Source organism: Colobus angolensis, unplaced genomic scaffold (genome assembly GCF_000951035.1).
Source record: "Colobus angolensis palliatus isolate OR3802 unplaced genomic scaffold, Cang.pa_1.0 Scaffold302, whole genome shotgun sequence".
NCBI classification, from domain to species: domain Eukaryota; kingdom Metazoa; phylum Chordata; class Mammalia; order Primates; family Cercopithecidae; genus Colobus; species Colobus angolensis.
The window spans coordinates 958926-975851 of record NW_012116289.1 but is presented as its reverse complement, the minus strand read 5'-3'; the positions used below and the strand labels follow the sequence as shown (position 1 = coordinate 975851).

Genomic DNA, 16926 nt, shown 5'->3' with positions numbered 1-16926 from the left:
AAAATAATAATAATAATAATAATAATAATAATGGAGATGAATCCCTGGAACAATGGAATGCCAGGCTAATTTAAAAAAAAAAAAAGGTTTAAAGGATTCCCATTTAAAGTATGAGAAATTGTCCAGCAACATGACCAGAATTCTGTGAAGGTGATGGGAATCAGAGCCTGGTCAACTTGACTTTACACTCTCCCTCAGCAGGGAAAGAAAGGTGTGGGCAGAAACAGGTCAGCAAAAGGGAGAGAAGAAAACTAAGATTTCCCAGAACGGCTTTACTCTGCGCAAGGAAGAAACGTGCTGGCTCTAAGTTGCCAGCCGAAGGAAACAGCTTCTTGCAGAGGTTTTGAGGAGTCGAAGGGTTTGGGGTGAAGTGGGGAGCTGGATCCCGCTTCACCTGGCCCTCAACTCTGCGTTGTTTGCGGCTGGTTCCTCCAGATGCGGCTGGATCCCACTAGGTCAGTCATAAAACCCTGGGTTTTGTGTTAGATTGCTCCATCTAGTTGGCTCATGCTGAAGAAGCAACAAACATAACGTCATGTCAGCTTCGTCCTGCAGCTGCTACCCATCCCAGAAAGACCACAGGAAACAGAGTGCATCCCTGTGGGAATCTATCCCATGAAGAGACTGGCAGCAGCCCAGCGGGTCAGCCTCTCCCACCCAAAGGCGCCAGGCAGGACCTTACCTAACTGGACTGCAAGGACTGTTAAAACATAATCCCCAGGGAAGCTATTTGCTGGGTCTCTCTCACTGACCCCGGGGGGTATTCTCTCAACGCTTGTGGTTAGGTGACATTCTCTGAAAGAGAGCTCTGTGGAGTGTGCCCCGGATGGGACAGGAATCTGGTACTTGAATTGCAGTTCCAACTCTCGTTGATTGTGGTGGGACTTTCGCCTTGCTTTTCCTTTTCTGAGCCTTAATGAGCTCAACTATGAAACTGGTTTCTTTGTTTTTTTGTTTTTTTTTGTTTGTTTGTTTTGTTTTTTTTTTTTGAGGCGGAGTCTAGCTCTGTCGCCCGGACGGGAGTGCAGTGGCCGGATCTCAGCTCACTGCAAGCTCCGCCTCCCGGGTTTACGCCATTCTCCTGCCTCAGCCTCCCGAGTAGCTGGGACTACAGGCGCCCGCCACCTCGCCCGGCTAGTTTTTGTATTTTTAGTAGAGACGGGGTTTCACCGTGTTAGCCAGGATGGTCTCGATCTGCTGACCTCGTGATCCGCCCGTCTCGGCCTCCCAAAGTGCTGGGATTACAGGCTTGAGCCACCGCGCCCGGCCGAAACTGGTTTCTTAAGAATGCCGGCCCTACCTCACAGGGTGTCTTTGAGGAAAATGAACTTTGGACTGTCCCCAGCTTATGAATAGTGTCTGTTCGCAAAATATCTATTAAGACTTAAAGTCTGCAAGGCGCTGTTCTAGATGTTTTGATCATGAGAAGAATTAGATGCTACTCCTACCCTGAAGAAGCTTCAAGTCCAGTAGAAGAGAAAGTCATGTAACTAATTAATAAAAATTTAGAGGAGAGAGGAAAAGTGACCAATATAAAGTCTTCAAGGAACAAGTGATTTCATTCTGATTGGGTGACTAAAGGAGGTTTGATAAAGATGACATGAATAGGAAAAGAACACTTCAATAAAGACAGCTAATGTGCAAGAAAATTGTGTAAAAGTTCCATGAAAGCAACATTATGTAAACGATAGTTGATCTATTATCAAGTTTTATACCAATAACAGAATTTCAACTGTACCTAACCAAGATTTAAATATAAACATATATGTTTATGTTTATATTCATATACCCTTCTCTTTCCATTACATGTCAGGTGGAAAGAATGCTTCAAAAATTGGCCCCTGCATAAAAGTCACGGGAAGGGTTTATTAAAAATGGAGCTTTCTGGCCAGGTGCAGTGGCTCACGCCTGTAATCCCAGCACTTTGGGAGGCTGAGGCGGACAGATCACAAGGTCTGGAGTTCGAGACCAGCCTGAGCAATATGGTGAAACCCTGTCTCTACTAAAAATACAAAAATTAGCCGGGCATGGTGGCACGCATCTGTAATCCCAGCTTCTCAGGAGGCTGAAGCAGGAGTATCACTTGAACCCGGGAGATGGAGGCTGCAGTGAGCTGAGACCACACCACTGCACTCTAGCCTGGGTCATAGAGCAAGACTCCATCTCAAACAAACAAAAAAATGGAGCTTCCCTGGTCTGCACAGGAGCCAGCCAGACCTACTCCATCAGGATCTCTGGACCAGGACACAGGAAATCTGCATTTTTTAGCAAATTCCCTGGTGGTTCTTACACACATTAAAATCTGAGAGCCACCACTGCTGGGCCCCTGGTAGGAGAACAGAAGAAACTGAAGGCAAAATTCTAACCACTGACCTGTTAACAACTTACAACTGTGTAAGAGAAGACAAGTAGCCAAATTGAAGTGTGTGAGGGAGGAAGGGGCAGAGGCCCAGGGAAGGGAACACATCGGGCAACAGAATTGCATGCCCCTTGTCACTAGTGTTCAGGCTCCATTCTATGGGCCCCCAGCACATATATACAAGTATCAGTTTCATCACACATTAATTCACACACACACGCATATATATATATGCGTGTGTGTGTTTGTGTGTGTACACATATACATAACCCTATAAAATCTAGCACAGTCAAGGACTAACAGGTTGCTCTGACTAATCGAATATTTCAAACAAGAGTTAATATCTCTGGCTTGCATAAGTTAATCAATTTTCAAAGAACTTTAAAGCAATAAAAGACATCTAACTTCAAAACTATCTCAACCATAATTTAATCCCCTTCTGTTCATGTAAGAAGCGTTGCTCCTGTCTTGCAGTGCCTCAGGATATTATTAACATAACTGCTCAATAAATGTGTGCTGAGTTTAATGACCATCAATCAATCATTTGCGTACTCCAGTCCTGCAATGCCATTCCCACATTTCCTGCGGAGCCCCTACCATGTGCTCCCCACCTAAGCTGGGCGCTGCTTCTCCCCTCCCTCCCCCACTGTCCCACCACCCTCAGAGGGGTCTTGAGGATATACAGAAGACCCCATTAATTCAGAGTTGGAGGTTCACAGATTGAGAGGCGTTTTACTATGCTGCTACATTTTGGCTTTAGTTTATGAACCCAGTGCAAATTCACTGAATTTAAATATCCCCTCATTCAGGCACATTGCAATAACCTGGAGGATAATGTATCCCTTGCAATAACCTGGAGGATAAATATCTCTCTTGCAAAAGTCTGAATGTCCTCAAAGCATACATTAGGTTGAACCACATAAAACTGCTGCTCCTACAGGTCAACATCAGACAACTATCAAAAATTTCATAACTCCAAAATCTGGGGACTCCAGATTTCTATAACATGACCCTTTAGCATGCAAAGTAATTTAAGAAAAATTTTTTTTGCCCTTGGTCAGTATATGGTTTACATGAAACAGAAAAAAAATTCACAGTTTTTAACAATTCTCCTACACACACATGCACCCATGGATGAAAAGGAAGCAACACCATCTGGTACATGCATTTCCAGCACATCCCAGCAGGGAGAGAAAAGGGCTGGTTCCTCCAACAGAAGCCACCCCAGACTAATGAGATGCACGAAAAGGGTAGATTCCCACCCCCTTCCCTGACAGCCAGCTCTTCCACAACTTCTGATTTGAGTCACCTCTAAGAGACAAGGAATTTCATCCTAGTACTCATCTATGTGCTAATGGAGCTGCAGCTAGCTGACCTCTGGTAGGTCCCACTGAGCATCAGAATCATTGTTTCACATGTGCTCAAAAACAGGAAATTACCACAACTCAAGCCTAATGGGCCCCATTCCCCTCAAGGGGCATAAACACAAACCCATGGCAAGACCTTAACTGTTTTGGCATAGTGGCTCCCAAGTGGGAGAATATCTGCTTCATCTTTCATGTTCTCTCATTCAGGAAAATAGTGTTCTCCCGAGACCAAAAAAAACACGGCTATGTGAATGTCTTGATGCTACTGCTTTTACACCATAAATCCACAAAGCTGGAGAGACACAGCAGGCTGTGGGTGTCTCTGGAATTCATGAATTTCTGGGCGGTAAAGGAACAGAATGAGGCAGGCTTTACTGGAGGCAGAAGCTGCAAACCCCACAGGCCACTGATGCAGAGCAGCCTCTGCCCTCTGAGAAAAGTGGGAGCAATTTTAGTATCTTGGCACAAATGGTTCTGTTCAATTAGAAAATAATGGAAAATGAATCCCCCCGTATCTTTTAATAAGACCTGGAGCAATCAACATGGCGAAGAATGAAAATGTCATTCATTAATGTTATTGCTGCAGTCCATAGACATGCCTCAAAGAGGAACCTCAGAAAATAGGTTTTTAAAAGGAGAAAGGGGGAAGAAATTAAGATCAAGATGCTAGCCAGGTGTGGTGGCTCACTCATGTAATCCCAGCACTTTGGGAGGCCAAGGCAGGAGGATCACTTGAGGCCGGGAGTTTGAGACCAGCCCTGGTGATATTGAGACCCTGTCTCTACAAAAATAAATAAATAAATAAATAAATAAAATAAAAGATGCTAAAAATGTCTCTTACAGAGGCCCAAAGAAATGGAAGAGCAGCTTCGGGTTTTCATACCTCCTTTCCATGGGCCAAGCTGTCCCTACTAGAAATAACCTTCCTGAGGTCACCCACAGTCAAAGAGGCCAGCAGTGCCACCAGAGTGGCCAGCTGATCACACAGCATCTACAACTAAAGTGCTTGGCCTATGCCAACAGCATTAGCAACCATGAAAAACTGTCTGGTCAAATACTATATATGTGACCAAGAATACAAGAGTTGTTTTGGAAAGACGTGTTTTTATAAGTTAAAACGAGATGATCATTATCTTCATTATTTGTATTCCATCCTTCTCTTTGAAGTGACTCTGGGTACCATCACTTATCTGCAGATCCTCACTCAGAGTCCTGTTATGTCTATTCCCTTGAAGCAGGGCATTTGGGGGACATGCTGTGGTCAGTGAAGATGCCACCCATCCCGCCCTCTCATTTTCTCTTGCTGAGTTACCTGCGTGAAACCTTAAAATTGTCCGTCAGTTTACAGATCTTTGAACTGCTCATTTGGCAGACGTAGGTTAGTACCACCCATTACCTAACATTAAAAAAAAAGAAAGAAAGAAAGCTCATTACACTACACGACATGTACATACAATAAGGCCTTTGTCCTTAAAAGAAAAACATAATTTTCAACAGAGTCAGCTCCCAGAAGCCAAGGGAGCTAACATCCAAAACCTAATATAAACATGAAGGCTTGTGTCAAGATTTCAGAGTTAGCCTCACTGAAAGGGGCTGGAAACGACTGGAGAATGCCAGCTCCAGGGATCAGGAGACATTTTTCATTGTGACTTTTTGAAAGTGGAAGCCAGATCGTCCCAGAACCTCCCTCCGTCTATACCTCCTGCCTTGTCAGGGACATTTCTGCTTTTAACAACGATCTATTTCTATAAAAGGGAATGTTCCTTTTATCACAAATAAAAGCAGATGTAAATATCAATATGATCTTATATTTTCAAATGCGATTACATTCCCTTCAAAAAACAGACAGTGTTTATGTAATGATTATTTAGGATGTCTTTTATAGAGGAGGTTGACCTTCTGTGATAAACTTTCTAGGAGAATCATGTTTTGGAACTTGGAGTTCCATTCTGGGGGCAGCTATCCCAAGTGTTAACAACCCCAACTATAAACAGGAAACTCCAGTCGAACTCCCACTCAAGTCCCAAGGTTGTGGACCTCTTGCTGAAGCTATGGAGCTGACGGAGACGACCGTGACGAGGTTCTTACACTTTAAGACACCATCCCTTAAGAAGTGAATTCGCCCAACTCACTACACTACAAGGCAGAACATGCTATTACCGAGAAGAAGCAGCAGGCTCTTAGAGGAGTTGGCAGGACTTCTAGTCCCAAGCACAGAAGGCTGTATGAATGTGCAGGGCCCACATGTCCAAATCCAGTCACACCAGTTCATCTGGGCTTGCCCTTTCTAGAAGGAGGCCCGATCCCACAGGTATGCACTAGTGGCTGTGGTTGGCTGGCAAGCAGGAAGCTGGCCACATCACACTCTTCAAAACGGAGAGGACTGAGAAGCTTCAGGCTCAGCAGGCCCGCTGGTCACTAGTTTAACAATTTTGCCTCCTACCTGCCACTTCCTGATTTAATGGCAAGGACTGCAGAGGAAAACTGGGACTCACTGAGAAGACAACACTGTGATTCGTTGTTTGTAAATTGGCACGACTTAAGCAGGTGAAGCTTTGAAAAGAAAAAATTGAGGAGCAACCCATCTTCCTAAGCCCCAAACACTGACAGGGCTTTCCATCTTTAACAGAAAAGCAGCAGTAGCCTCTTTTGACCTTCCATTGTGTACCCTGAGAAAAATTCAGAATAAACACATTTCATAGGTGTTGACAATAAATTGCCATAAATACAGTCCATTTAATTTAAAGTATAGCAAAGGCAGTCATTCCATGATACTTCAATGGTGGAAGCAGCTATCATTTCTAAAGTGTTGACCACGGCCCAGACCATGTTTTGAGAATTTTTCGTGTTGTAACTTACAATTCTGACAAGAGCCTCATGATGAAGATAGAGAGGTTGAGATATAGAAATGTTAGGCAATTTACGTAAAGCCATACAACTATTAAAGGGTAGAAATGAGAACCACTAAGCTCTCATTCCCAAAGAGTATATTCACTGAATTAGGTGCTGAAAAGTGGTTTATGGCATACACTTCACTTTCTTCTATTCAAGTTCTGGCCCTTAATAACAGTTTCATTTACACTGTTTACAAACAGCTTTCACACGCATCTTGGCCTTTAACCCATTCCCGTCACCCCGGTTAATGCCCACAGCCAACCACTTAAGTCTGCTGAAGGGCACATACCACTGGGACTTGTCCCAGACTTCACAATGAAGGCTCAGAGAGGGTAAGGTGTCTGCTCAGTGGTGCACAGCTACCAGGCAACCCAGGTGAGACTCAAAACCATACATTGAGACACAACGGCCCCCCCACACCACAGCTGTACTTCACTGACAAAATGGGCTTTAAACATTTCATGAGAAAAGAAAATATCTTACCTGAAGACCTAGAATTTAAGACATTAAATTATATCATAATATTTTTAAAGCATCATTAACAGTTTAATAGAGCAAACTTAAAAGTTTATAATAGTAAGTTTTTATATTAGTCAGACTCTTTTATATTGTTGCTTTTATTCCTAATAAAAAAAAATCCCTCAATGTGGCCTGGTCCATTTTACATTTAACTATAGAAACATTCCAATGACGTTTGCAAAAAGTGTATTACTGTTATCCGTGAAATTAGTTTTGTTTGGGTACCTTTTAAAATTTCATGTGGTATTTATTCACTTTTGTTAAGATCTTTTAAAGTCAAAGTTTGGCAAATTTGTGATTTTTGCATTAAATTTTCAAAATCCCTATGGCAATCTTAGTTTTGGATTCCTGCCAACTGGGGTTGCACTGAATCTCATCTATGATCAATTCAATCCCATGTGCAAATATGCAGGGTCTGGGGGGAAGGGACCATTGTTCATTGTTTCAAATAGTCCAAGAAGATGAGAAAGTTCCTTCTTTGATATTCTCCTAGAATCTTCCAGTTCTTTGCAATGTTTAATGCCAATAGTCTTTGTCTTCTTCAAACGTCTTCTGCCTTGGCCTGTGCCTTCCTGGTTCTCCTCTTGCCTCTATAACTATAAGTTTTCCATCTCTTTCATAGGTTTCTCCTTTTCTATCCTTCTGTTAGACGTAACGCTTCTTATAGTTAATATTGTAGGCCCATTTTTTTTAAATCTCAATTTAGACCCCTCCTCAAGGCAAATAATTTATTCCCAAAGTTTTGAAGTTTATTTCTATGCAGACAGGTAACAAATTGTTAACTTCTAGTCCTGATTTCTCTATACTGAACTCATGATCTTTTAAGAGCCTACATGGCTTTTCTATCTTGAAGGTCTATCAAGCCCAACACATTACATCTAAACTGATTACTACCCACCCACCCACAGGACCCCTTCTCTTCCTACAGTGTCTATGACATTGGCTAGATTTCTCAAAACTCCCTGCAATTTTTCCCATCTTTCACCTCTGCCATCTATTTTCTTGCCAAGTACTATAAATGTGGGCTCCAAAACACCTCTGCAAGACTGGTGGTTCTCAATGTCATGGCACATTGGTGCACTTTTTAAAGGTGAGCCACCCAATCCTGATTAATGTATAAAAATTGTGCTAAAGGCCGGGTGCGGTGGCTCATGCCTATAATCCCAGCACTTTGGGAGACCGAGGCAGGCAGATCACAGGGTCAGGAGATCGAGACCATCCTGGCTAACACGGTGAAATCCCGTCTCTACGAAAAATACAGAAAAATTAGCCGGGTGTGGTGGCGGGCGCCTGTAGTCCCAGCTACTGGGAGGTTGAGGCAGAAGAATGGCATGAACTCAGGAGGCGGAGCTTACAGTGAGCCGAGATCGCGCCACTGCACTCCAGCCTAGGAGACTGAGCGAGACTCTGTCTGAGAAAAAAGAACAACAACAAAAAATTGTGCTAAAAGTGAGCATACATACTATCATGAACATACCTACCAGACTGAATAATTTACCAAATGAATCATCCAACAGCGTAAGGCAGGGTGTCACTGTAAGAGGAGAGAGCTGGTGCCCCAAAGAGAATTTTGAGAGTGAGTTCTGGGAAGAGAACTACTCTATTCAGGTAGCAGCACCCTACTCTAGAGGCACCAAGTGACAAGCAAAGTGGCTGTGCTACCAATCACTCCACTGTAATTGCTGCTGAATTTTACCAACTGTGTCTTGCTGGGCATGGTTTGGAGTCTTTCTATCGAAATTTTTTTTTTTTCAATACCTTTGGTATTCATGTAAATACTCTAGAACTGGAATGTAGTCAAAGATTCAAAAGAACGAGCAACATTTGTTTATCCCAACACCTTCTTTCCATTCCCACTGCCCAGGCTGCTTGCGTTCACCTGACCACACAATATCCCTGCAGTCTGTTGTTCACACTCCAGCCCCTTCACACTGATATCCTTGTTATTACATTCAAGGTGCTCCCCACGCTGGTTCTCATGGAGCTTTCTAACTCCAGCTCCATCACAGCTTTGGGCACAGTAGACTCTACCATTTCCACAGTCCCAAGCACACTCTCTTTGTGTCTTTCCTCCAACAAGGCTTTGCCTGGATCATCTCTCCCCCCACATCATGGTCACAGATATCCTAGCCAGAATTCATTGGCAGCCTCCTTAGTACATGGGTTTGAGTCTATTACAGTGCTTTTCTGTCACTCCTGTAAAGTTTCTTATGTATGCATGTATTCGTCTCCCCCATTAGGCTATGGGCAAGAATCTGTCCTGTTGGTCTTTGTCTCCTCAAAGGTCCTCAGCCAGCACAATGCTTCAAACACAGAAAGGACTAAAAATAATAAAATAAAATGGAAGAGGGGATGAAGTGTGGAAAGAAGGAAGAAAGAATAATATTATTGAATTTATAACCTGCGATCCCTAGTGCCCTGAGTGGTGTTTTATAAAATTAGAACTGGGAATCAACAGGTCTTAAAATATACACCCAGCTCATTTGCTGATCTTAACTAAGTTCAACAAGCACACTTGACCTCCCAGTGCCATGAAAGGTGGTGTTTGTTACTCATATTCTTTTATAGCACAAAGGACTCAATATATCATCATTTATACAGAAGGGCCATAGAAGAGGGTGTGAAAACCTGATATCCTTTATTTACTCAACAAATTCATATTAACTAGTTTTATTTTTCCATCATTTTGCCTTGCCTGACTTTTCCCATTATCTCCTATTCTACTGCCCTCCCCCTATTTGCATTCTAATCTGGGGAAGGGCTCTCTTTCCTTAACATTATTTCCTACACTTAAAACACAATTTACAGTTGATACCCACAGTCAAGTCCAGTGCCTCAAAACAAAATAAACAGTGTTTGAAATGGGATGGGGAAGGGGAGCAGTGAGTAAGCAGGCAACAAAGACATACTCAGGTCTGGAAAGGGGTCGAGAGACTTCCACAAGGCGGGCCAGGAAAATCCCCATGATGCCAGGCCACTAGGCAGTTTTTCCAGAATTACAGCGCTCCCGAGTCCCAACCCAATCCCTCTGCCAATAAAAGTACAAGTGAAGGTGACCCCACAGGCATAGAGATGTAAATACTCTGCAAGAAAGCAGGCCCCTCTTCCATGGAAAGCTTTTTTTTTTATTTTTTTCTTTTTTCTTTTTGTATGTGTGTGTGTGTTTAATGGAAAGTGAGGGGAAAACTTACACCAGGGCCCAAAGATCACTGGACCAATAAGGAAGCAGCCTAGATCAGCCCAGTCCAAGCCTGGAGGGACAGAAAAACTCACTAAACATTTCTGACAAATCTTGTTCATGCATTACAATGGGTAGGTTTGCCATCATTATCCCTACGTCTTGTCCGTCGTCCCTTCTATCATTTTCTTTTGAAACTTTGCATCCTATTCCATGTGAGGAAATAAGAATTTTTAAAAATAATGCCATCATCAATAACAGCAATAAAAAAATCACTCCAGACGGTTTACTCTATGCCAAGCCCCAGGCCAAACTTTGTGTGCTGCATCTCACTTAATTCACACAGCAACTCTGTGAACTAGATGTTGACATCCATCCCACTCTCCAGATGAAGAAACTGAGGTTTGGAAAGGTGAGGTAGTTGTCTCAACTTCATCACCGGTTTGATTTGAACCCAAGACTCTCTGATATCTGGGCCAAAGTTCTTTGCCAAAATGTTATGATGCCAGCCAAAACCCATGTCTTCCTTGGAAGGGCTCTCCAAATTCTAGACGGTTTGGGTTGCAAGATCAAAACCACTATAACTGCCTCCATAGAGAGCCTACATTAGCTCTGTGCTGGTTGAAAAGACTCTCTGAAGCTCTTGAAGGTATCTGTAGAAGTTTTTAAGTAGTAAACTTTTCCAGCAGAAGGAAACTCTAGTTTAGCAAATAAGGAACTGACTTCACATCCCAGTTCTGTCTCTTAGTAACTGTGTGATCTCACGAGATTTGCTCTACTTCTTTGAGCCTGAATAAAGCAGGAACAAGAATGACTCTCAGAACTAGTCTTTGTGAATTTGCCAACACAATCCTATACATTAACTGTTACCTTTCCCAAAAATTGTTCTGTTGAAAGGTAATTGGTCACATCACCTTCTAAACAGAGTAAAAATAAATAAATCTGATTGCTTCCTTACTGAGCATCCAGAGTCTAGAAATGACCTGAAACAACTTGGAAAAAGTATGGCAATCTATGGATTTGTACATATGCTGAGTGCAGTACCTCTCTGAACACATCTGGTCTACTTTATGGCTTCTCTCTGTTTCATACATGCACACACACATGAACTGAATTCTCAGGCAATGTTATCTCCCTCATCCTCAAACATGTGCTTAACACTTGTTTAGATAATAGATATCTGTTCTTCAGCCAGCTAATCTGAACTATGAAGAACATGAGGATTTTATGGAGATAAGGCACCCGAGAGAATCTAACATGCTGGGAGCTCCTTGTTGAGCGATATTAGATTTTTGTGATCAAAAAAGTAGAAGACAGCAGACAAGGTCTCTCTGTCTTCACTATTTGGTTGGCTCCAAGACAGGTGGGGCCCTGATTCTTGTAACATTGAACTTCACGTTGCTTTTTATGAGCAAAGGGTCCGTTTCTACATTGCACCTCTGGATTTAAAAGAGGAAATTTCAACCTCAGAATAATGTTTTTTGCTGAACAAAATGTATGCCAAACTAAGCTCTGACTTCAGGTTTTCTGAGTCCCAGCCTCCAAAGTTTTCTCAGGTTTCTAGTACTGGGCCCAACTCACTGGCTCCCGCCATGTCCTCCTATTCTACAGTTAGGTGGAAAAGGCTGAGAAGATCAAGCACCACTTCTCATGTGTGCTTGGTGGACCTGGGGACGTCCCAAAGATCAGAGAATGGCTTCAGCTTCATTTATCTGGGTGTGGCTGGCTCCCCTCTCAGCTGTACCCCAGGGCAGGCACCAACGTGTTTTCCTAGACATTATGGGAAAAATAATTCTAGCAGGAAAGCAGGGAAAATACCATACAAAAACAGTAATAAGTGTTGGCCTCCCTTTCTCGGCCCCATAAAAGACCATTTTGTAAAGTTATGCTTTGCTTTCTGACTAAACAATAAAGCACATGCAGTTTAATCTAAACTGCTTACCCAGTTCCCTAGATTTTAGGACCGTGATCCAACTTCTCACCTACCCCCTTAAATAGATGAACTGAAGCTTTTTGGGCCACACACTTTAAAACGAGATTCCATCACCAGCTAACAAACCAGTTATTCTTGGACTGGGACTGGTTCTGGCAAGATGCTCGGGTCTACGCAGAGGATGATAAATGAGAATAAAATAATTCAGCTGTGCTTACGGTGGCCACTGTGCCCACTGTCATCCTCAAAAACTCCACAGAAATGAGCTCACTCCAACCTTTGAAACATTTCACAGCTTAAAAGTTTAAATCAGGCCAAGTTGATTTTTGTGGGGTTTTTTAAGCTTTTACTCCGTAATTATATACGGGACTTTGTGCCACCTATTTCCTCCCAACTGTAACATTTTACATCTTTTTTAAGCATACGTTGACGTTAGCTTTTTCTTTCTTTTTTTCTTTTTTTTTTTTTTTTTTTTAGTACATGTTATGAAATAAGATACGAGCTTATACTCAGCCTTAGGTACCTTTCTGCCAAAAGGCTGGACCAACACAAACTAAACATGACTATTTTCTTTATCCAAAGTACAGTTGAACCTATTACATACCCTCTTAATGTACATACATAAAACCAGCTCACCACTAACGCTCCCTGCAGGTCAACTGAAATCATAACGAGATTTTCCTTTCATATAATGCGATTAACAAATGTCAACTAACCGAACTCTTGAAAGACTCAAAAGAAAAAACAAAATAACCCAAGGAACGCCAAAAGGTAAAATAATTTGGACGTTCTTTCTATTTTCTCCTTATTTTCCCACGTCTTTAACTCAACAAACAGGCTGTTTCTTATGGTTACAGGCATGTGCTCTAGAGGCAGACAAAACTGAGATAGTTTCAGCTCCACGATTTACTCAGATGCAACCTTCACAAGTTACTTAGCCCGCTACATCTCAGTTTTCTCATCTGTAAAACAAAGGTAAAAGCCCTCAGTGGATTTTTGTGAAGATTAAATGAAATAATGCAGGCTTAGATGAGGCCCTACAAGTAAAAATAAAATAAAAATAGTAAACATAAATGTTTACCATTGCTAACACTATCAATTTGCTAAATAGGTCTACCTTCCAGCCTAGGTACAAAAATGCCAAGTAGCTTCCTGGCTGTCTGGAGTACTTTGAAATCCATGAACTGCAGTCGGTTCGTGGAAATGTACAAGAGTGTTATACAAAGAGAGAAGTGGTCATCCATCTATTATTACTCAATTTTACCAAGTCATTACAAATGTTTAGGAAGCAGCAATGACTATGACAACTTGGACCCCATAATTCTAAACCCCTGCAAAGGTCGTGATAACATATCACTGAGCCTTTCAGCCAATGAAAGAGCTCTGTAACGGGTGAAGCTGATTAGCCAAAGTCCTAATATTACATATTTAGAAAGGATTTCTGACAGCGCTCACCCAAGGCAGATACCTACAACTGTTACTTAAATGTTAAAGACATAAATGAAGCTACTGCCCTTCCGAATTTAATTGATACTTTTCTGGAATAAATATCATTCCCACTTGAATTCCAACTGATGCATCTTTTCAGATTTACTGTTTACCTTCAAAACTGCAGGACTCTAACATCTATCTTCTTATCACTACGTCTCCACTTTCAGAGAAAGGCACTATTTTTAGCAGGGGTAGGAGTACTGAAAAGTGGGAAATGCTGTGGCGAGAATTTCTCATAATGTTATTTGGGAACAGTTTACAAAACTCAGACTACATACGTAAACTTTATAAGTAGTAATATTGCTGAAGAGAAAAACAGTATTTTATATACGAAGCTCTCAGTACATTTAAATATTACTTGGTCAGGGTAATTTCCTCTGAAATCTTAATAGATTAAGATAAAATAGTTCGCTCACATCACACGAAAATTTTAAGATAAGAAAAATTTAAAAAGGAAGATTAAACACACATACATACACACTGCATTTGTAAATCTACAACTGAGTCAAAATTTAAACTCAAAGCTTCTTTTCAACAAATTATTTAGTAAAAGATCATCAATGAACACGGCAACCCATAAATACGCAATCATAATACACCCTCTCTCAGCTCTGTTTTACTAGACAGCAATATTTATTGTGTCAGCAAACACAGTGCATTTTTACTTGTTTCTGCTGATTTCCTTAGTCTTCCAAACCTGATAATCATTTGATACAGCCATTTACCTTCACCCATTTATCATTTCAAAATGTTGACCTCAACTCTTGTCATGAAAAAGTTTAGGTAGTATAACCTCAGATGGTTTTGCCTAAACCAAAAGCAATTCCTTCTCCAGTTCCACACAGCACGCTGATCTAGTAACAAGTAGTCCTCTATCATTCTGGGGCTTCGCATTTGATTGCCTTAATGTATCTCCAACAGGGTTTTATAATGTGTAGTTTCTAACCAAATTTTGCCAAAAGTGATTGGCATGTAAAACACTCTTAAGCAAAAATGTTTATGTTGTAGGTCTATATTTCATCTCAGAAATTCTTATTCACATTACTTAATCTCCCCCAAGTGGTTACTTATTAGACTTATCATTGACTACTAAACTAAAATAAATGGAAACAAATTATTTTTTGAGTCTACTAACCACTGATAGTGTTAACTAAGCAGCTGACAGCCAAGTGTCATTCTCTATTAAGGAAGGAATTGTCCTTTCTGACTCATGCTTCCAAGTAAGAAATCAAGACAGTATTTGAGAGTTTAGGGTATAACAGGCAAAGAAACCCAAGAAAGAAATCCAGAATTACATCTTTTCCTTATGTTCATTTTTTGTGACTGTCACCTCTCTTTCCCTTTGTCGCATACCTTATTCCTGACCTTCATACTTAAATCTTATCTCATCATCTTCCCGCTGAGCTTAGGTGACAGAGCCAACGCAGAAAGTTTTGTTGTACCAAGGATTTGGTTGTAGTAATCATTACTGGAAACAGACAATACAAACTGCAATTTTCACTGAGACATCATACAAAGCCTATCTGAAATTTACTTCTATAAGGATAACGTCAAAGATAAGAATTTCCAGCTAGATGAAATGGAAATTGCCAAAGTCCATAAAACTCAGAAATTAACTGGATTCAACTCACAAAGTATGTACAGTTATGTGCAATTTTATAATGACTAAAGACAATTTGTAAGAGCTGGTTATATTATCACATTTAATGGATTCACCTTATCAGAGAGAGCAACTGAGTTCATATTACCTGATCTCCACACTTACCAAGCAGACACACATTATGCAAGGGTTGTCGGTGATAAATGGAATCTGGAGGATTTCACCTTCATTTTCACATTTTGCAACAGAACCTGAAATTCAGGGGGAAAAAAGTTTCATTTAAAGTCAGATTAGTAGCATGATTTCAACATTTAAAATTTTTACACCAATCTTTTTTGAAACCTCTACCCAAACTTCAGAATTCCTAATGTAGTTAAAATTATTAAATTCACCAAAGCAAAACTCCTCCCCCCAACTCCATTTTCAATATTTAAACAGGTTTTAAAAAGACTATGATGTAGAGAGAAATTATCTGTTCTCAGATGGTTTAAGCACAATTTCAAGTATTTCACTGGATTTTTAATAACACTCCTCCTTTATGAAGACATTTCAACTAAGCACACAGCCCTATATGCAAAAAAAGAAAAAAAGGAAAAAAAACTCAAATTGGGGCAGATTTTAAATTGACCAAAACTCAGAACTGTGTCAAGGAACAGGCCTTTCTATGGATCTGTCTCGCATTGTCTTAGGTTTAAATCACTTTTTGAAACGCAATCCTCTTTTCCCTTCTCTTAGAAATTGACTCGATATTTTCTTTTCTGCACCAGGTGTCAGTAAAGTATGTCCTTCAGAATAGCAGCTGAGGTCTTCACCTGCCTGAAAACATATAATTATTATATCTGGCTATTAGTGCCCTTTTTAAATGATAGTTTCTTTCAATTCAAGGTCTTGAGAGCCAGTGCTTTAAAAAGCACTCCTAGCACAGTGCATGTATTGGAACCCCAAAGATGAGCAAGGAAGATGTGCAGAAAACTGCACAAATTTTTTTCCCTGAGTTCTACAGAGGGAGATAAAGATTAAAATAAAAGTTGAGGAAAACATTAAAAATAAAATAATTTTTCAAATTCAAATAGAAGAATGTCTATTACTACTACATTGAAGGAAACAGCCTCTCAGCCCGCAACCTCTTCACCTACTCCCAGCCTTCCCAGCCCTCCCGGGGCTTCCCTTCATCCCCATCGACCAGCTCAGGGCAAGCGCCAAGGTGCGCGCTCTCCACCCTCCCATCCCCGGGGCAAGCCAGCGCCACCTCTCCCAGGTACCAAACCGGCGTCCCGGAGGGCCGGTCCCTCCCGCCCCCTCCCCTACCTGTCAAGAAGGAGGAAGCCAGAGACATGGGGACCCCCGAGCAATTGAGCAGCAGCAAGACGCAGCAGGTAATCCCAGGCGAGCGCCGGCCGTAACGCTCAGCCAGAGCCCCGACGCCGGAGAACCAGAGCATCGTCACCTGGAGGGAATCCCGGGCGACTGCAGGTCCCGCGCCGCCGCCTCTGCTCAGCTGCCGCAGCTCGAAGTCAAAAAGGGCTCTCAGCCGGCGTGTCGGGAGACAGTCCGCTAAGGAGGGAGGAGGGCGCCCGGGAGCTG

The 16926-nt window shown here is 41.7% G+C and overlaps 1 protein-coding gene across 1 annotated transcript in view; it reads right to left on the bottom strand.

The window, feature by feature from the left end:
- The window catches only part of BMPER (BMP binding endothelial regulator), a 256801-nt gene that overhangs the window by 239254 nt on the left and 621 nt on the right, over window positions 1-16926 (bottom strand). The window contains exons 2-3 of the mRNA XM_011950135.1: window positions 16651-16923; window positions 15508-15593 (exon numbers count right to left, since the gene is read on the bottom strand). Coding sequence (XP_011805525.1) covers window positions 15508-15593; window positions 16651-16783 — 219 coding nt within the window. The 5' untranslated portion in view covers window positions 16784-16923. The remainder of the gene's footprint in view (window positions 1-15507; window positions 15594-16650; window positions 16924-16926) is intronic.